At 50.7% G+C, this 21,867-nt stretch overlaps 1 protein-coding gene across 1 annotated transcript in view; it reads right to left on the bottom strand.

The window, feature by feature from the left end:
* The window catches only part of PCCA (propionyl-CoA carboxylase subunit alpha), a 263,459-nt gene that overhangs the window by 8,903 nt on the left and 232,689 nt on the right, over positions 1–21,867 (bottom strand). Inside the window, exon 22 of the mRNA XM_049778616.1 lies at positions 5,056–5,196. Coding sequence (XP_049634573.1) covers positions 5,056–5,196 — 141 coding nt within the window. The remainder of the gene's footprint in view (positions 1–5,055; positions 5,197–21,867) is intronic.

Here is a 21,867-nt window from a genome sequence, read left to right as displayed (position 1 = left end):
TGGCCTCTGCTCTGGATGTGCCACCGATGTACTGCGGGGGGGGGGGGGGGGGGGAAGTCACCTGGTTAGAGGGACTAGTCCCGTATCACTAAGTCCTGTGAAAAATCACCGTGAGTGTTTGGGGACTTAGGAAGAAACAGGACAGTGCAGAAGGCGCTTGCCTTGCACAAAGCGGACCCCAGCTCAGTCCCCACCACCCCTATGAAAAGGGCTCCCAAGTGAGTATTGCCGAGAGTGATCGCTGAGTGTCTAAAACCCAAAAAAGAAAAAAAGAAAAAAGAAAACGATGAGGTTGAAGCACACAGCAGTCACCTGGAAAAGGGCTCACAAGGGTCAATTGAGGGGAGTCACTGCCTCTGGAGAAGGAACTTGGGGACGGAGGTGGCAGGGAAGTGTCTGAATGTGTGACCCAAGGGACTGTCTTCTGGACAAGGGAGAACTGAAGCCAGGATGGAAAGGATGGGAAGGGGTGTGGGGGGCACTGGGCAGGGAGCATGGGGAGGGAAGACTGGCAGCATCAGTTCTAGACATTCTGCATCTCCAAATGCAACTTCAACGAGTGGAGGAGCCAGGGCCCGGAACTGAGTGACCCACCGCAGAACCAACCCAGAGTTTCATGAAGGAGTCTGTGCACTGCTCCCAGGGTCATCTGTCCCCTGCTCAGAGACCTGGGCTTTGCCATCGTCACCATCATTGGCTCACGCTGATAGCTAAGGTCATGGGGACCGCAGGAGTGGCCCCAGCTCCCACCCCTTGCCTCTGCCCACGAAGCACCCGAGACCACCCCTCGCACCCCCTTCAAAGGGCCTGAAAATCTTACCCCTTAAGCACATGGAAAACAAAGGGGGCCAAAGCAAGAGCACAGTGGGCAGAGCATTTGTCTTGCACGTGGCAGACCCGGGTTCAATCCTCGGCTTCCCATATGGTCCCCCAAGTCTGCCTGGAATGATTTCTGACCGCAGAGTCGGAGTACCCCTTGAGTACCACCAAGTGTGCTTCCCCCAAAAAGGGGAGAACATGAGGGTTCTCAGGGCTGGGGCGATAGGAAGGGCGCCCACTTGCATTGAGGCTGACCCGGGTCAGATCCTCCAGCAACCCAGAGGGGTCCCCCCACACCACCAGGAGGGATCCTGAGAGCAGAGCCACCTGATCACCCTGATCACCTCCCAGCATGGCTCAAAAAAACCCAAAAACCAGCCAAACAAAATACTTTAAAGAACACATGGTCCTAGTGCCCGAGTGATCGGACTGCAGCTGACCCAGGTTTAATCTCTGGCATCCTACAGAGCCCCCCAAGCACTGCCAGGAGTGATTCCTAAATGCAGAGAGAGGAGTCACCCCGAGCATCGCTGGGTGTGGTCCCAAAACAAAACAAAAAAATAGTCTAAGGTGTCACGTGTTTTCATTTTGTTTCTGACAACAAAAGGCAGAGGGACTTTCTTGGTTTTGTGCCATACCTGGTGGTGCTTAGGGGTGGCTCCTGGCTCTGTAACTCAGAATCACTCCTGGCAGTGCTCAAGGAACTCTTTGGAATGCCTCCCAGCTGTCCAGTTGGCCCTCACTATTTTTTTTTTTTGGGCCACACCTGGTGATGCTCAGGGGTTACTCCTGTCTATATGTTCAGAAATTGCTCCTGGCTTGGGGAACCCTATGGGTTTTTTTTGTTTGTTTGTTTGTTTTTTTAATTACTCCAAAGTCAAAAGGAAATGTGTGCAACAGTTTCTGCTGCTGTAGCCCCTTGTGCTGGGAAAACATCCAGCGTTAGCTGAAAGAGTGTCTGGTTTTCCTAATTGGTTAAAAAAGCATAGAGAAGTTTCAGAAACTCAGTTTCAATATGTTGTGATGATAACAGAGTTAAATGTACACTGGAACTCTAAAAAAGGGTTGATTATTTTTTCCCCCGGGGCCAGAGTGATAGCACAGCAGGGAGGATGCTTGCCTCATACACAGCTAAGGGTTTGATCTCCGACATCCCATAGGGCCCCCCAAGTCCATATGGGTTGATCCTTGAGCACAACTGGGTGTGGGCCCCCAAAAAACAACAAACAAAAAAGGATGGTGGGGAGTAGCTTTAAATGTAATGAGAATTGGTCATTGTAGAAATATGTTCAGAAGGCAGATTTAAAAAAAAAAAAAAAAAAGCTGATTAAAAACAAAATCACTGTCAGTTTCTTTCTGATGAGACTTTGTGGTTCCAGGTGCTTGTGCCTGGTTTCTGAGTGACTAGGTGGTTCTGGGGATTAAGTCTTCCTCCTGTCTTAATTTTTTTTTTTTTTTAGATTTTTTTAATTCTTCCTCTTTTTTTTTTTTTTTTTTTTTTTTGTTTCTTACACGTTCTTTTTTTTTTTTTTTTTTTTTTTTTTGTGGTTTTTGGGTCACACCCGGCAGTGCTCAGGGGTTACTTCTGGCTCCATGCTCAGAAATTGCTCCTGGCAGGCACGGGGGACCATATGGGACGCTGGGATTCGAACCGATGACCTCTTGCATGAAAGGCAAATGCCTTACCTCCATGCTATCTCTCCAGCCCTTCTTACAGGTTCTTAATCATAAAAAAGTGACTTTGGGGTGAGAGAGAGAGGAGAGGAGAGACAGAGAGAGAGAGAGAGAGAGAGAGAGAGAGAGAGAGAGAGAGAGAGAGAGAGAGAGAGAGAGAGAGAGAGAGAGAGAGAGAGAGAGAGAGAGAGAGAAGACTGTATACATGAGTTGTAGATTTGATCCTGGACACCAATATGAAGTCCTCCAAATACTGCCTGGACTCACCCCCTGAGCAAAGATCTGGGAGGCCCCTAGGCACCAGGAGGTGTTGTCCCTAAAGAGAAAAGTTAAAAATATGAAGAAAGAAAAGAAAAGAAAAGAAATGAGGCTGGAGAGATAGCATGGAGGTATGGCGTTTGCCTTGCATGCAGAAGGATGGTGGTTCAAATCCCGGCATCCCATATGGTCTCCCGAGGCTACCAGGAGCAATTTTGATTTCTGAGCGTAGAGTCAGGAGTAACCCCTGAGCGCCGCCGGTATGACCCAAAAACCAAAAAAAAAAAAAAAGAAAAGAAAAGTAATATAGAGATCACTGAATGAGCTTGGAAAAAACCCTGAGAACAGCCAGGATTCTCCACCCCACCCCCGATGATCCCACCGGGGTGCAAGGGGACCTCCAGAGCTGAACTCCAGAGGATCATTTAGGAGCCTCCAAGACACGGATCGGCTTCAGGTAGGCTCTGGGGTTTCGGCAAGAGGAATGAGGGAGTGGGAGAGCAAGAAAGTAAAGCTAGTGAGCGAGTGAGAAACATAGAGAGACAGAGAGAAAGAGAGGGGCCAGAGTGATAGCATGGCAGGTAGGGGGCTTGCTTGCAAGTAGCTGACGGGGGTGGGGGTGGGGACAGACCCAGGTTCAATCCCCGGCTACCCATAAAGGTCTCCGGAGCCTGCCAGGATGATTTCTGTATGCTGCTGAGTGTGTCCCTTAACCACCCCCCCCCAAAAAAAAAAGAGAGCAAGAGAGAAAGCAAGAAAATGAGTATGAGAGAGAAGTGTATGTGTAGGGGAGAAAGCCAGAGACTTAACACAGGCTATGAGAGAAAGTCCTACAGGGACCAAAGGACCTTGCAGCCAAAGGGGGGACCAAGGCTGTATGTGCCAGTGGCCAGGAGCTTGGGTGAGGGGCACAGGCTGGGAGCCTGTTGAGCTATGGTGGATCCCCCCCCCCCCCCAATCCACAATGTCCTCAGGAAGACAGAAAGGCCCTGCCAGCTCTCAGCAACATCACTCAACCCGTGTTGAGCCTGGGGTGCTGGTTCTTTTGTTTTCTTTTGTTTTTGGGTCATATGGTGGCACTTAGGGGTTCCTCCTGGTTCTGTGCTCAGAAATCGCTCCTGGCAGGCTCGGGGGACCATATGGGATGTTGGGTTCGAACCACCGTCCTTCTGCATGCAAGGAAAACGCAGGGAACGGAGGAAGGTGGAAGATGCATTGAGGGGCTCTGAGCCAGCCACCTCCCCTCACATCCCAGCCCAGACTCTCAACAGCCCCCACCCCCTGCTCCTAACTCTGCCCAGGTGTCAGGAAAGAGACGTTTCCATTAAAGGCTTTAAAACGCGCGCGCGCACACACACACACACACACACACACACACACACACACACACACACACACACACACACGAGATCCCATAATTAAAGCCCCACAATTAAGCTCAGGATGGCAGCTCACAGCTTCAGTGAGCGGCTTCCAGAAAACTTGCAGCAGCAGCAACAAACCTATCTTTTCCCAAACCCTCCTCTAGTCACTAGAAGGTTCTGGGCTGCTCTGAACTTTCTGATTGTTTCCTACAGTCTTGGGGTGGAACCCGGGACCACACACACACACACACACAGCAAGACAGGTGCTGTACCCCTGCTTAGGATGTGGAAAGGGGGTAGGGGAGGGAGTTCAGAAGGGGATGACCCGGAAACTCTTCTGTGACCCCCTGCTCCCCACCACCACCACACACACACCCCTGCAATGCTTTGACAAGAAGACGCTAGGATGAAGGTACACCCCTGCCTTCACTAGCATCATCCCGGCCCCCTTTCCAGCAGGAAGATGGCACCCAATAACACTGTCCCCTGCCCAGCCACTTCCAGGCTGTTCTAGAAAAGTCCAGCATGGACCGAGTCAGTTTCCCGAACACTCTTAGCAATTTCAGGAATGATCACTTGATACCATTGACAAAGATCATTTGGGAAGGAGCAACAGCACAGTGGGCAGCAGAGTGCTTGCCTTGCACTAGGCTGATCTGAATTCAAGCCCTGGCAGGCATCCCATTGGGTCCCCTCAAGTCCAAAAGGACTCAGCACGCCCTGAGAGTCACCGGATATGTCCCCCAAACCGATTCTAGAAAGCACGAGGCAACAGAAAGTGACTCCCAATTCTCAGGAACATTCTGCTGATGTTGAAATGCTCCAAGAGCAGAAGGGGACTGTGAGACCCGGGAGGGCCACACACGGGACCTGCCACTGACCCTGCCCCATGTCCCCCACAAGGCCAGCCTGTCCTCTCCCTGTCCCCTCTGTTCCTCACCATATCCCCAGGCTGAACGGCCACTGCTACCACCACACCGGGCATGGGCGAACGCAGGATACTGCTGGTATCTTCCGCCACTTTCTCCAGCATGAACCGGCTCAGCTCAGCTGCCATCTTGCTCAGGATGTACACGTTGTACTAGAAAGAGAAGGAAGGGGAAAAAAATTACAAAAAGAAAAAAGAGTGCCAGGGAGATAGCACAGCGGCAGGGTGTTTGTCTTGCACACAGTCAACCCAGGACGGACAGTAGTTCTAATCCCGGCATCCCATGTGGTTCCCCTTGCCTGCCAGGAGCAATTTCTGAGTGCAGAGCCAGGAGGAAGCCCTGAGTGCCGCCAGGTGTGACCCCAAAACAAAAACAAAACCAGAAGATAAAAGAAAAGACATAATAATTGACATCTTAGCTTCTGCCCAAGTTTGCAATACATTTCTCAAAAATGGCAGCAGGGAACAAGTGACAGAGAGCAGAGACCCATCTTTATCTTCGAGAAACACATTGCCCAAACCTTAGGGAGCCTAGTTGGCACCGACAAGGTCCAACACCCCCTCCCCAGGCCCCCCAGGACCTGGTCCCCACACTGTTCAGGGGCGACAGGCCGGTAGATGGCAGCAGAGAGCCATGATGCCCTCGCAGGCGACTACACCGCGCCCTTAGGAAGACAAAGGAGATCAGGGCTGGGTTCGGCCAACCCGGGAATTTAGTCTCCCCAAATGGCAAGAGATGGGAAAAGCTAGTGCTTTTCGGCCAGATACAGGCCACACGGTGTTCTCCGACACACGTACTCAGGGACACGGGACAGGAAGCCTCAGGCCTTCTGCCTCCAGCCAGCCCCAAGAATGAGGATCGATTGTGAGATGTGCAGGGTCCCTGGGTATAGGCTGCCAGGTGCAGAGCTGCGTTTTGGGTGATGACCCAAGAATCAGGGGCCTGACTGAATGCACAGTGGTAGGGCATTAGCCTTGCATGGGGCCGACCTGAGAAGGACCCGGGTTTGATTTCCAGCATCCCATATGTTCCCCCGAGCCTGCCAGGAACGATTTCTGAGCATAGAGCCAGGAGTAACCCCTGAGCGCTGCTGGGTGTGACCCAAAAACAAAAACAAACAAACAAAAAAAAAACAAAAACAAAAAAAGACCTGAGCATTGCTGGGTATAGCCTGAGCACCAAAATCAGGGATGTTTAGTGACAAGCAGAACATGCTCCATTGCTTTATGGTGGCGGTGGTTTGGGGGCCATACTTGGAGGATACTCCCACATGCAGTGCTCCAGGGAACCAAGTCGAACCGCTTGTATGCAAAATCCTCTGGGCCTATTCCCCAGCCTGGAATAGCCCAGAACAGCCCAGAAGGTGCAGCGTGCAGAGAATCTGGGTGCAGAGAGCCTATATCTTTGGAAAGAATCTGGAGCCAAGCTTTAGCCAATGAGAAAAAAGAGATAAAATGAAATAATATGAGGACATGGTACAGGGTGTGGGGGACAGCCAGTACCCCAAGATGAGGGGCTGGCCCCTGTTACATGTTCCTCTGGTATGATCCCCATGGAGGCTGCTCCATCTCATTCTGAAAAAGCTTCTGGAAGGGTCAAAACCTCCTGGGGGCATCAGGGTGCCCAGGAGCAAAAGAGTAAGCTGTGTGTGCCAAGGCAGGGCAGGACACAGCTCAGCATCACTTCCTGGACTGGAGTAAAGGGGTGGGGCCCCCTGAAGAGCTCTGATGCCCCCCCCACACACACCCCAGAACGATTAACAACATCTTGGTGTTACCCCATGTCCGGAACTCAAGTTCTGCTGTCACCAAGTCTGCCGCGTCTGAGTGGAGCCCCAGCACAGTTCCAACCTTTCCTGCTCCTGTTCAAATATATCTGAGGGAGCAGGAGCACCGCGGAGAGGGCATTTGCCTTGCACACAGCGGACCTAGGTTCATCCCTGGCATCCCCTTTGGTCCCTGAAGCACCGCCAGGAGTGATTCCTGAGTGTAGAGTACCAATGGGTGTGACCCAACCTCCCCCCACAAATAAATAAGATGCACCTGTGTTATCAAAGTCACAAAACGTCAGGAGGAGGACTAACACCTGGGAAGACCTTCACTGTGGGTCTCAAAACTTGCTGTAACAGCGGGGAGGTGGTTTCTCATCAGTGGGGACAAGGGGACAGGGACAGATGGACAGATGGACGGACGGACGGTAACTCTAAATCTGCATTAGATCTAATGCAGGGGAGACACTGACCAAGAGAACAGAATGGCTGCACTGAACCACACTCCTTTGAAGCCTCTGGCTCTCTCTGTGCCCACCTCTCTACACCAGAAGCCATAAAGCAGGGCATTTGCTTTGCCTGTGGCCAACCTGGATGGACCCCAGTTCAGTCCCTCGCATCCCATATGGTCCCCGGAGCCTGCCAGGAGCAACTTCTAAGCACAGAGCCAGGAGTAACCCATGAGCAAGGCCATGTACTCCTCCAAAAAGCAAAAAAAGGAAAGAAGCTACAGGTGGTCTGCACAGGCTTGGCTTCCCCCAGACAGGCTCTGTCTCTGTGGCCCAAGAGCCTTTGCTGTCCTTATTCTGCCTCTTGGCATCATCTGAAGGACCGAGGGTGAAACTCAGCTGGGGCGGTGGGTAAGAGGGACCCATCCGGGGCAGCTCATTGTAGCCAAGAGGCTGGATGAGGCCTAGAGCAGGGGTCTCAAACTCGCGACCTGCGGGCCGTTTGTGGCCCTCCGTACAACATTTTGTGGCCCGTGGCCAGCCTTCAAATATCGCATTATTCGTGATTATTCGCTTACTTTTCTTTTTGTGAAATCCCTTATGTGGCCCTGTCTCACCCCAACTTTGCCTCCTGTGGCCCCCAGGTAAACTGAGTTTGAGAGCCCTGGCATAGAGAGATTCTGGACCATCTCAAACTTTATCCACTAGAAATGACACTTCTCTCAGACTGGGCCCTGTCATCTCTGTGTCTCTGCCTCTGCTGCTCCTCTTCCCCACAAAAATTAAAAAAAAAAAAAAAAAAAAAAGACAGGATCCTGCCGGAAAACTGGATCTCTGCACTATTTTCCCCACTCCAGGATTCCTTTCTCCGTAGGGCTCCGGCTTGGCTTGGCCCGAGATGTGAAGGAGCCACCAGATTAGCCTTCACGCGCTCTTTGTGACTGACGAGATGTTCCTTTTCTTTTTGTATTTGTTTATTGTTCTTAAATCTGTCTTTTTTGGGGGGGGTTGGGGGGGCGCGAAGAGGTGAGGTATTGTAATCACAGGGGGGAAAAAAAAATAACAAGGGCTCCATGCCTCTGGAGAGGCCGGAGAGCAAAGAGTTGGCTTGCAAGTGACCTTTCGGAGTATGAAAAGGAGGCGAGGAGAAGGCTCCCCTTTTAAGATCACCTTTGATGTCAGCGCTGACCCCTCCGGCCTGCCCCCACAAACAGGCCTTCTAAGGAAAACAAGCCCACGGGGCTCTTCCTCCACAGGGAGGAGGAGGAGGAGGGAGGAAGAGCGCTCTGGCCTACAGACCGGAATGCACTGCCCTGCCCAGTGAGCGTCAGAAGAGCCAGAGGAGCCGAAGGCCCTAGAAAGCGCCTCCTGGAAGAATGTCACTCAGACTTTCAAAGCCCATGGAGAGAACTATTTATGGGTTCCTCTGGGTCCAGGCGAGCAGGGGCCAGAGGGCTAGTGGGGAAACTTCAGGAAGTGCTTGATAGTGCGCCATGAATACCCCTAGAAGGTTCTCTGAGACTTCCCTGGGGAGATCTCAAGCCTCTTAAGTTGTGGTTGTTTTTCTTTCCTTTTTGGTGTTTGGGCCACACCTGGCAGCTTCTGCACTCAGAAATCGCTCCTGGCAGTTCGGGGAGCCTATGGGATGCCAGAGATCGAACCTGGGTCTGTCCCGGGTTGGCCACATGCAAGGCAAGCGCCCCACCGCTGTGCTATATGGTTTCAAAACTAGCCAGGTAATGTCCTGGAGGTGAAAGCCCGAGATGCTAAAGGCCTGCTAGGCAGGATGGAAAGGAAAATTTCTAGAAGCAGCTAGAATATTCTCTCCAGGACAAGAGGACCATCTGCCTGGAGGGTCAGAAGCTATTTATTTGGTGGGGGTGGGGACAGGTGCTGAAATTGAGCAGCCATTCAGACCTGGCCAAACTGTGTCCCATGATCCAAGTCTGAGAAAACACCCCTCGGTGTGTGAGTCAGAACAGACTCAGTCACCCACAACCAAGGACTCTCTCTGCCTGGCCTTAGCCCACACAAGGCATGACCTAGGTACAGGAAAATCACTCAAGTCTGGGGATTCGTGGGAGCTGCCACAGAAAACAGTCTCTCAAGAGAAAACGTCTTCCCGCAGTTAGGGAAAATGAAGCCACAAAATTTGCTTTTACATGGATGATCTGGAGAGTATCACGCTGAGTGAAATGAGTCAGAGGGAGAAGGGCAGACATAGGACGGCGCACTCATTTGTGAGATATATCCAGAGACAACAGAGTGGAGGCCATGGAAGGAAGTCTGTCACAAAAAGCGGGGGAGTGCAGTGAGGGCAGAGAAGGGACCACTAAGACAATGAGAGATGGAAACGATCCCTCTGGCCAAGAACTGGGTGCTGAAAGGAGGGGAAGGGATAGGCATGGTACCCCCTTCAGTCACAATATTGCAAACCACAGTGTCTAAAAGGAATAAGGAAGAAAGAGGAAGACAGGGAAGAGAGGGAGAAAGAGACACAGACAGGGGAGAGAGAAGAGGGAGGAGGAGAGAGTAAAATATCTGCCGCGTTGGGGCCGGGCGGTGGCGCTGGAGGTAAGGTGCCTGCCTTGCCTGCGCTAGCCTAGGACGGACCGCGGTTCGATCCCCCGGCGTCCCGTATGGTCCCCCAAGAAGCCAGGAGCAACTTCTGAGCGCATAGCCAGAAGTAACCCCTGAGCGTCACAGGGTGTGGCCCAAAAACCAAAAAAAAAAAAAAAAAAAAAAATCTGCCGCAGAGGCAGGCAGGAGGGAGGGTATGAGGGAAACTGAGGACTTTCATGGTGGGGAATGTGCCCTGGTGAAGGGTGTTGGACATTATTCGATCATGAACAACTTTTTTTTTTTTTTTTTTTGGGTTTTTGGGCCACACCCGTTTGACGCTCAGGGGTTACTTCTGACTATGTGCTCAGAAATCGCCCCTGGCTTGGGGGGACCATATGGGACGCCGGGGAATCGAACCACGGTCCTGATCCTTGGCTAGCGCTTGTAAGGCAGACACCTTACCTCTAGCGCCACCTTCCCGGCCCCGATCATGAACAACTTTATAACTATAAAAAGGAAAAAAATACAAAAAAGAGTGGGGAGGGATTTAAAAAAAGATATAGAAAACATCTCCCCGGAAGCCTGGAAAACAGGAAGAAAGGAAAAGGAGCCCTAGTAAGACACCCAGTAGAGGTGAGGAGAGAGGCAGGACACGGGGTGGGTGGGATACACTCTGAGCAGGACAGTGGCACTGACTGACTGTTGAGGCAAGCTGGCACAGGGCAGATGCTGGCAGTTCCTGGGTGCAGCTCTCTGTGGACTCTCAGCCACCCAAGGCTCAGGGAAACTGGTTCCTTCGAGGCCTACAGCTGACCAACTTGGGAGCCCATCACTGGCTGCCCCTTTGGTCATCCTTCCTGCAATGATCAGTCTCGGAACATGCCCAGATAAGGAAGGGCATTGGGTTCTCCCACAAGGGCAAACACTGAGCCATGGCAGTTTGTGGGGACACCTGGTGAGAGGCCCCCACAGTGGGGGTTTTCTCCCATAGCCTCTCTGCCCCAGCACCAAGGCCACACCCCCAAAACCACATTCCTTCTCCCAGCACCCCTGCTGCAGAGCAATGCTTAGCTGTGCTCACAGCCCTGAGGGCCACAGATACACTGAGAAAGCAAAGCAACGCTGGATGAAGCTGATGGGAAGTGGATGGCCATCTTTCCTCTGGGCACAAGTCTGTGGGGTGCTCCTGTGACAGCTGTGGCCTGGGAGGTATACGGGGGAGCTGGCAGCAGTCGGGGAAGACTCAGAGGCCGGGTGTCCGGGTGGCCAGCAATTTGGACACATCCTGGAATGGGACTGCACAACCATTCTCCCACCAGGCCCCCTAGGTGCAGTTCCAGCCCCATTAACCCCTACGCAGCCGGATTTAGGAGAGATGCAACAGGCGGCCAGAGGGTTAGAGCGATGCCCCTTTCACAGAACTGCCCAGCAAATGCTTCAGAGTCAGGCTAAAGAACACCCCCTTTCCCCCCTCCCCAAAAAGGGCTATTTTCCTTTCCCTCTCTGAGCTCCCGGCACTTGATTTGCAGCGATCTATAATTAGATTAATGGCGGGAGCAGCTCCAATGTGGGGCCCACTTCACATCACAGAGCAGATGAATCAGGACAAACACTCATTTCCATTCCAGGCCGGGCTGAGGTACTTAGCAGGGCCTTTATGGGGGAATGAGATGTTAATTGTGTCCCATTACCTCTAAACGGCTCGCTTGTTGTATAAATCACGGTGCTAATTGATGCCGAGATAGAAATGTAGCCACAGGCAAGAAAGCGAAGGAATGGGAGCAGAAGATGGGGTGTCGAGGAGAGGATGATCTAGTTCGGAGGATAGAGATGGATAGAGATGAGGGTCCTTTGTAAATTGGGTTTGTTTTCTTTTTTGCTCGTCAGCAGGGGGTTTCTTAAAAAGTCCAGAAAAACTCTTGAAACCAAGGGATAAAATTTTGAGAGCTGGGTTCAGTTTTGTTTTGTTTTTTTTTTTTTTCGGGGGAGGGGGGCATATCCGTTGGCACTCAGGGGTTACTCCTGGCTTTGCACTGCGAAATTGCTCCTGGCAGACTCCGGGGACCATCTGGGATGCCTGGAATCAAAGCTAGGTTGGTCCCAGGTTGGCTGGGTGCAAGGCAAATGTCCTATGCACTGTGTTATCGTTCCAGTCCTGGGTTCAGTTTTTGTTAACTATCCTTTAAAATATATATATATGTAATAGAATATTATAGCATATAACATTACATATAATAATTTATATTTATATATTAAAATATATATGTATTGCTTTTTAAAGGGGCCTGAAACCCAAGTAACGAATCTGTGGAATTAATCCAAATAGCTTCTTGCAGCACTGTGGAGCCTGCAGTCCTGAGCTGGAAACCCTCGCTCCTGGACTTTGGCTGGAGGGTTAATCAGGAACACTTGGAAGCTACCTGAAGCAGATGTGAGGCGAAGCAGACCCCAACACACAGCCACCTATTCTTCCCAGGACTGGGAGCTGCGTTTTCAAGACCAGACAAACATGCAAATCAGGCTTCTCTGCCACTGGAACCAAGATTAAAGATCTCCCCTTCCCCCCAATCCAACTGGACTCAGTTTCTGACAAACTACACACCACAGGAGTTATTCATCATTACCAACCCACCCACCCCACCTCCCCCCAAAAAATGACTTAAGAAAAATTTGAAGAAAAAAAAAGCAGCTATTAATTTAAGAGCTTCCGTTTGCAAAATGCTTCTCTAATGGTCAAAAGAATGTCCTAAAATCTTTAGCACTCAACAACTCTTATTAAGAGCAAAATGAATGTCTCCAACCCAAATACAGAAACCAAATAAATGCTGCATGCGTAAACCCGCGCTGTTAATGAGGTGGAGAGGCGTGCACAGGGGAAGTTCATAAATCAGGGGCGTGCATGCACAGTGGATGTGATGCGTTCACAACTCCCACCCCCTCAAAAAACCCACCTACCCCCCAAATAGGCAAAGCAACAGTAAGGTGCAAATTGCTGCGATGCACTTTGCACAAATTCAGCCGCTCAGCCATTAGCACTGTTATCACAAAATTTGACACTGGGAGCAAAGGCAGGAGAGTGAGTTAATAGTTTAGATTCTCAGCTCTGGAGCCACAGCCCAAGGGTGTGGCAAGGAAGCTCTGCAGAAAGGATTCTCCCAGGACCCTGTCTCCCTGGAGAGACACACAGAGGTGATGGACATGTCAGGAAAGGAGAAAGTTCTAGATTTTAGAACAAGAACATCAGATCTTGAAGCAGGAAACTATCATCAGGACAAGAATAGGGGATGAATGTGGGGGGTGAGGTGGAGAGTGTATGGCTTATTATGGTCTAAACTCTCCCCCCCCCCAGCTCAGGGGGGTATCCCAACAGGACACCCCACAGCAGCTACAAATGCAACCGTGTGGAGTTTGGGTCATTATACTAAATGTGACTTAGAAAACCATTAACAGGGCGATAGCACAGTGGTAGGGTGTTGGCTTCGCACGTGGCCGACTAGGGACAAATCTGGGTTCGATTCCCAGTATCCCATATGGCCCCCTGAACCTGCCAGGAGCAATTTTAAGCACAGAGCCAGGAGTAACTCCTGAGCAACCGCTGGATGTGGCCCCCAAACAAAACAAACAAACAAACAAACCAAAACCATGAACAGGAATCGGAATGAAAGCCTAGCAGAGAGGGCATTTGTTTGTTTGCCTTGCATGTGGCCAACCTGAGTTCAGTCCCCAGCATCCCACAGGGTCCCCCAAACCTGGCAGAAGTGATTTCTCAGCACAAAGTCAGGAGTGACCCCTGAACACCGACAGGAAGAGACCAGCATGAGGCCCACAAGGGCAGCAAAGACACCAGAGGCGAAAACCCACATCTGAGGCTCCAAGAGTAATAGCCTGTGTCCTTCTCATGTTCATCAGGGAAAGGCCCGTGGGGCACCAGGAAGCACCATCCTTCCGGCTCGTGCCCATTGGTATTCATGTGCCCATCTCCATACCAGGAGTTTATCACAGTTTGCAATACTCTAGAATCTGGGGATACAAGAGTCGCCACACACATACCCCAAAGATCCTCAATCATTTCCCCCCCCCCCACACACACACACACGACCCCACCCCCATGACTGTTGAGACCTTTCTACTTGGTTTTGGTTTGAGTTGGGGCCATGCCTGGAGGTGCTCAGGGATCACTCCTGACCATGCTCAGGGATGACTCCTGGAGGTGCTCAGGGGCCCTATGTGGTACAGGGATCCAAACGTGGGTTTGCTGGACACAAGGCAGGTACCTTAACTCCAGGACCTTCTCGCCAGCCCCCTCCCACGTATTGTTTTGTTTGGTTTTAGGTTTGGGGCCACACCAGAAGGTGCTCTGGGCTCCTGGCTCTGTGCTCAGGGATTCCTGCTGGCAGGATGTGGGGACTACATGGGATACCTTAGATCGAACCTGGATCGGCTGCATTCAAGGCAAACACCCTCCCTACTGTCCTATCATTCCAGCCCTGTCTCTCCTGTATTTTTATTTGCTCATTTGAGGGTGCTAGGGATGAACATCAGGGCACAGACAAGCCAGGAGAGGTCAGCCACGTGCTCAGCCAGTGCAATGACCTGTGTGCCAGTGGGGAGGGCAATTGCCTTGCAGGACCCAGGTTCCATCCCCAATACCCTCTACAGTCCTCACCAGGAGTGATCACAGAGCCCTGAGCACAGTCACCACGAGTGGCCCCAAAAAGCCAACCAAAAATACTGAATTGTTTGCATGTACGAGGCCCTGGGTTCAATCCCAGGCATATCCACCAAAAAGCAAACAAACAAAAAACCTGAACTGTTCTTATTTGGGAGGCACAAGGACCTCCCCTGTCCCTGCCTGCACTCTGCCTTCCCCTCGATATGTGGGAGATAAGGCTGGGGGAGACATTTTGTCACATGGGCAGGACTTCCCCGGGCTCCTCTTCTTCACCAGCATCTAGATCCCTTGAGTTTCAGACCTCAGAAATGAAGGAAAGGAGGCCAGAAGGAAAAGATGGGGCCTAAAGTGCTTGCCTTGCACATGAGTGGTTCCTGCTGCCTCCCCAGCACGCAACAGGATCACCCAGAGCTTTGCTATGGAGAGGGGGGTGATTCCTGAGCACTGTGGGGTGTGGCTCCCCAAAACCAGAGCAATGGAAGGAAACCAACTGATGTCAGCGGAAGTGAGCGAATTGGGGCACAGTAAGGGGCCCATGCAAGGCTCTGACACAGGCAATTCGTTTGCGGGGTGCAGGCCCTACCCAGTTTAGCATGGTGGGGTTCTGAGTGCAGTTTGCAATGAAGAAGGGGAGTAAGTCGGGGCCAAAGAGAAGGGTGTCTGCCTTGCATGAAGCATCCAGCATCTCATAGGGTCCCCTGAGCCCAAGAGTGATTCCTGAGTGCAAAGCCAGGAGGAACCCCTGAGCACTACCAGGTGTGGGCCAAAACAAAAACAAAAAATTAGAGTGGAGGGAAGTAGGCGGGCTGCACTGCAGGTATATAAATTTCCCAGCATCAGTGGCAATGCCACCCTCAGGGCCCCACATTCCATGTACCCACCCCCACTGGATCATGAGTCCAAGGGACACCTTCAAACTGTGACAAGTCACTGCTTTTCTTTTTGAACGAGCTGGAGACACTAATATAGATCCAAAACAGCATTGTCCTCAAGGATGAACAATGTGACATTGGCAGTTTCTCATCTATGTCCAGGATGTTTTTCTGTATAATTACAAATTCACCAGGGATTTGGTTAAGCCAGTGAGAAGGTATCTTTATTTTGTTTTTTGGGTCACACCCAGCAGCGCCCAGGGGTTACACCTGGCTCTGTGCTCAGAAATGGAAGGCACAGGGGACCATATGGGATGTCAGGATTTGAACTAACTACTATCCATCCTGAATAGGCTGCTTGCAAGACAAACACCCTACAGCTGTGCTATCTCTCCAGCCCACAAGGCACCTTTTTAAAGCACTGTGTAAATTTGTTTTTGTTTTTTGGGGCCACACCCAGTGACACTCAGGGGTGACACTCTGGCTATGCGCTCAGAAATCGCTCCTGGCTTGGGGCACCATATGGGACGCAGGGGGATTGAACCACTGTCCGTCCTAGGCTAGCACTTGCAAGGCAGACACCAGCTTGGAGGACAGCACAGGAAATGCTGTAGAAGCAGTTATATAAATGAGGCATCAGAGGGAGGTGCTGCTATTTTTAGGGTTCCCTCACCGCTGCCCCATCCCTGTCTCCATAAGCCCAGCATTGTTTATCTGGGTAACATTAGGGGGAAGGATGATGGATCCCAGCTCTGGCCGGGGTTCCAGTGGAGCTGGTTGTCACAGAACCAGTTTCTTGGACAAGCAAGGCAGGGAAGGAGTTTGGTCCTTTCCAGAGTCAAGCAAAGAGGTGCAGAATTCAACTCATCTAGTCTAGTTCTAGACATAACCCATCTAGACATAAGCATATGTCTCTGAGCAGTAAAGGAGAAGAACAAGATAAAGAAGAATAAATGGTCACCTGACTTCTGGAGAGGGAAAGCATTAATCAGAAAGAGAAAGAGAGGGGAGACACACACACACACACACACACACACACACACACACACACACACACACACACGCCAATTGGTGCTCAGGGGTTACTCCTGGTTCTGCACTCAGGGATCACTCCTGACAGTGCTCAGGGGGACCATATGGGATGCTGGGGATTGAACCCAGGCCAACCACATGCAAGACAGTCCACACTACTGTATTATTGCTCCAGCCCCAGCTGATTTTATATTGAGCTTAATAACCTGGCGCTCTAGTGTTCTTGCCTGCTGCCCCATGAAGGTCCCCAATCCATTCACAGGCAGATGTGGGGTCCACGAGCGACTGGCCTCACCCAGCGGGAGAATTTCATATTTGAGGCATATGGGGGCTTTACGAGAGGAAGACAACTGGGCATGGGGGTTGTGAGCTGCCTTGAAAGTGCTTATAAACTTTAAGATGCATTTTATGGAGTTGACAAGTTATAGGCTTCTCCGAGCCCTTCAATAAAGAGATGGGGGCAGGGGATACCAAGCCACGATCCTAACACCCCCACCCTCTCCCCTACAGATGGAGAAATTCCATATGGCAAAAAAAAAAAAAAAACTTGGCTTGCACAGGTCTATAAAAGCCTGAACATGCATCTGCCTATGTTCACAAACTTCCCACATGAAGTAAAACCAACCAAGGGAGACTACAAAAATCTGTATTTTGCAATGTGGATTCAAACATCCTTGGCTGTGAACTGCCAAAAACGAGGTGCAGGAGACAGAATATACCAAAACCTCCTTCTCTTCTCTTTCAGGCCTGGCTCCTCTGGAGTGGAGGGGCTGTGTCTCACACACACACACACACACACACACACACACACACACACACACACACACACACACACACACACACATTTGCACAGGCTTTGAGGGGTTGTGAGAGGAAGCAGGACAGCCCAGAAAACTGCCTATTCCTGCTAACCTATACCCAGTTTTCTGCACCCCCAGAGTGAGGAGACCCTGTGGTGGGGAGTGGACCCAGATATCTGCCAGATCCTCCTAAGGTTGTGTGGCTACCTGCCTCGACCTTCCTCTCCTTTCCCAGCTCACTTTGCACATCCCCTCCAGTGGTATTCTCCTAAGGAGCCCCCAACATTTTCCAAATTATTTGGCTGGAGAAGAGTCCACCTGGTGACAGTGACTCGTGCTAGATGTCCCTGTGCCTAACCCTCCTAAGAATATTCACCATGGGCCTGGAGAGATAGCACAGCGGCGTTTGCCTTGCAAGCAGCCGATCCAGGACCAAAGGTGGTTGGTTCGAATCCCGGTGTCCCATATGGTCCCCTGTGCCTGCCAGGAGCTATTTCTGAGCAGACAGCCAGGAGTAAGCCCTGAGCAACGCCGGGTGTGGCCCAAAAACCAAAAACAAACAAACAAAAAAGAATATTCACCAGGACCCAAGACAGCACCGATATTAAGGCATTTGCTTTGTAATATAGTCAACTGGGGTTTGGCACCTGGCACTCTACGGGGAACCCCAAAAATCTGCCTGAAGTGATTCCTGAGAACGGAGCCAGGAGTAAACCTTGAGCACTGCCAGACTGCCAGTGTAGTCAAAAGCCAAGAGAGAGAGAGAGAGAGACAGAGAGAGAGACAGAGAGAGAGAGACAGAGAGAGAGAGATTGAGAGAGATTGAGAGAGACAGAGAGAGAGACAGAGAGAGACAGACAGACAGAGACAGACAGACAGACAGACAGAAAGACAGGCAGGCAGGCAGACAGACAGACAATATCTGTGAATACAGATGAGGACAGAAGCCAGGAGACCCCGGCCAGCTGCCACCCTGACTCTGACCTGGGTTCTGGGGACTGGAAGGGAATAAGTGAGCCTGGACCAAGCTTAGATCAGCAACAGGCATCTGTGGCTTGCCTAAGTGTGAGGAGTGGTCTAGAGTCTGTGGTTTCGCTAGTGTTAGCTTATCTGACCCCAGACCAAAGCAATAAGATAGCAAGCACAGCAGCTGGGAGGGTATTTGCCTTGCATGTGACTGACTTGGGTTTGATCCTCAGTATCCCATATGGTCCCCTTAGCACTGCCAGGAGTGAGCCCTGAGCCCTGAACCTGGAGTAACCCTAAGCATCACTGAGTGTGGGCCAAAAAAAAAAAAAATCTTGGTTTTTGGTTTTTGGGCCACACCCGGTGACACTCAGGGGCTACTCCTGGCTATGCACTCAGGAATCCCTCCTGGCTTTGGGGGGCCATATGGGAGGCTGGGAATCGAATGCAGGTCCGTCCTGGGTCAGCTGCATGCAAGGCCAATGCCTTACCGCTGCACTATCACTCCAGTCCCATAATTAAAATTTATTTGACCCCCCCCCCCCATGTCGTTGTTCCTGAATTAGATAATACACACCATCCAAAGGCAAGACTAGGGCAAGAACCACTTGAATACTGGTTAAAGGTCTCGCCTTGGGAGGGGCCAGATCAGGTAAAAACCCTCACTCTGTCGAAGCTTCAGCATTTCCGCTTTTCCACTGATCTCTGCAGATACTTGACCTAACCATTAAAATCTCCATGTATGCTATATTGGGGGATCTTTTGGGAGTCAGGGCAGGCCACCTCTCCCCTGAGCCTCCGTATTTCCCAGCAAACTTGGCAGCCACATCCACGACCCACAATCACCACCACGTCTGCTCATCGGCCCACAGACCCTCCAGCTCCTGGAAAGGGCATCTGTGTACATGACACCTCCATACTCTTCAGTACTGACATCCTGGTAGGAAGGCACCAAGTGAGGTGTGAAATGATCACAGAAACCACCTAAGGCGAACACACAAAACCAATAACACCAAAGGCTCGACTAGCAACAAACGGCTGAGTAAAACCTTCAGAAAATGACATAACGACCCCATTGTGGGATATGACAATTTTCACAAATTTTCTTTTAATGAAGTTTTTTATTTTCCCCTCAATGATTCCATTACCACTGAGTCCTCACAAGCAATTTTAAGTAAATTATTTGTACCTGCCAAGGGGCAGACTTGGGGAAGGGGTGGGACACTGGGGACAAGGATAGAGATAGAGGGAAGATCATAGTGGGGTGGGATGTGTGTTGGAACATGGAACAACAGAAACAACTGTCCAATGAACAACTTTGCAAACCACTGTGTTTAAATAAATCTAAAAAAATACAGAACAGTTAAAGGGCTGTTCTGATGCTACAAGTGCTTCTCTGACTTTGGAGAAAATCACTGGGCTCAAAGTATTTCCTTTCCTTTTTTCTCTTTTATTGGGGAGGTGGGTTTGGGAAGGGGGCACTCCTATGGGTGCTTAGGGAAATCAAACCCAGGACACTTGCATGCAAAGTGCATGCTCCCACCCCTTGAGACCTCGTTCTAGCTGAGAGTCATGTTCATGGATGGAGAAGGCTCTTGGGACCTGCAGAGATGGGCTCAAACATGTCCAGTCTCCAGGTGGCTCAGGGAAAAGCCATTTGACTTCTTGGTTTATTAAAAACTCAGGGAAACCCGGAGAGATAGCACAGCGGCGTTTGCCTTGCAAGCAGCCGATCCAGGACCAAAGCTGGTTGGTTCGAATCCCGGTGTCCCATATGGTCCCCCATGCCTGCCAGGAGCTATTTCTGAGCAGACAGCCAGGAGTAACCCCTGAGCACTGCCGGGTGTGACCCAAAAACCAAAAAAAAAAAAAAAAAAACGAAAAACGAAAAACGAAAAACAAAAAGACCAAAAAAAAAAAAACAAACAGGGAAAGATGGGGCTAGAATAGCACAGCAGGGAGAGCGTTTGCCTTGCACTGTGGCTGACCTGGGTTCTAACCCCACGTCCATATGGTCCTCGGGCCAGCCAAGAGTGATTCTTGAGTGCAGAACCAGGAGTAAGCCCTAAGCATCACAGGGTGAAGTTCAAAAACAAAACAAAAACTCAGGGAAAGAGGCAGGAGACATATTACAGCAGGAAGGGTACTTGCCTCTTAAGTGGCTGACCAGGGTTCGATCCCTGATGTCCCATAGGGTGCCTCGAGCACAGACAGTAGTGAATCCTGAGTGCAGAACCAGCAGTAGCCCCTGAGCACTGCTGGGTGTGGCCTCCCAAATTAAAAATCCCAAAACAAACAAAGAAACCAAAAAGAATGAGGGGCCAGCCAGATTCACTAATCTCAGAGGTGATGCCATTAACTAGCTGCTACCAGTCTTTGGGATGAAAACCTGGGGTGCCTAGTCCCTGCCCTGCTGAAGCCCAGGCAGCTGCATCCACTCCCCAGAGCCGCTGCAATGCCGAAGGCCCAACCTCACTGCTTCATGACTCATGTCTACAGGAACTGGCTTGATAAAAACTCCTGGGACATCAGTTTGGAGCTGAAAACTCTGGAGTCTTTCGGAAAGTCTTTTTGGCAGCTCCCTGCCTCAAATACTTCTGTAAGCCCTGGGAGACACACACACCTCCCACAACTGCAGCCATGTCAGCTCTTAGGCCCATGTCTACAGATCCTGGGGTTCCCGGAGCCCACAAGCCAAATTCCTCAACATTGACACCTCCATAGGAGACATCAAAGGAGATAGGAAAGAAAAAAAGGAGATAGGAAAAGAACAGGGAAGTCAATAAGCAGAGACAACAACACTGAAGGCTCTGCCAACCCTCAGACAAGGACTTAGAGACTCCATTGTGAGACAGAACAATTCACACAGATTTTCTTCTATGCAAGTATTTTTTGTGGATGTTTTGGGACACACCCTGCAGCACTCAGGAATTACTCCTGGCTCTGTGCTCAGAAATTGCTCCTGGCTCTGTGCTCAGAAATTGCTCCTGGCAGGCACGGGGTTCATATGGGATGCAGAGGTTCGAACTGATTCTGCCCCAGGTCTGCCGTGTGCAACACAAATGCCCTACTACTGTGCTATTGCTCTGACCCATCAAGTAATTTTTTTCAATAATTCTATTAGCCATTGAGTTGTGACAAGTAATTATTTGGCGCCTGCTAAGGGGGCAGGCTTGGGGGTGGTGTCAAAGTGGGGATTAGGGTGGATAGGTCACACTGAAGGTGGGATCGGCGTGGGAACATGACTGCCTAAAACAACTGTATAGTAAGTAAGTAAGCAACTTTGGAAACCACAATTTTTAAATAAAGTTAAAAAAAAAAAAGAACGAGGTGCTAGAAAGATTGCTCAGAGGGTTGGAGCACGAGGTCTCAAGTTCAATCCTAACCATGGGAGAGGAATAACCCCCAAAAGAGAAGATAGCAGGGGCCGAAGCAATAACACAGCGGTAAGGTGTTTGTCTTTCACGCAGCCAACACAGGATGGACCCTGGTTTGAATCCTGGCACCCCATATCCAGAATCCCGAATCCATATCCTGAGTCTGCCAGGAGTAATTTGTGAGCACAGAGCCAGGAGTAAACCCTGAGGGCCGTCAGGTGAGACCCAACCCCCCTCCCCAAAAGACAGGCAGCTTTCCCTCACAATCTCTCAGGTTCATCTAATCATTTTTATAATCTGGAGGGTGGTAGAGGAGAGTTAGGTC

This window comes from Suncus etruscus, chromosome 8, assembly GCF_024139225.1.
Source record: "Suncus etruscus isolate mSunEtr1 chromosome 8, mSunEtr1.pri.cur, whole genome shotgun sequence".
NCBI lineage: Eukaryota > Metazoa > Chordata > Mammalia > Eulipotyphla > Soricidae > Suncus > Suncus etruscus.
Note: the sequence above shows the minus strand (reverse complement) of the source record. Positions and strands in the feature narration are given on the sequence as shown.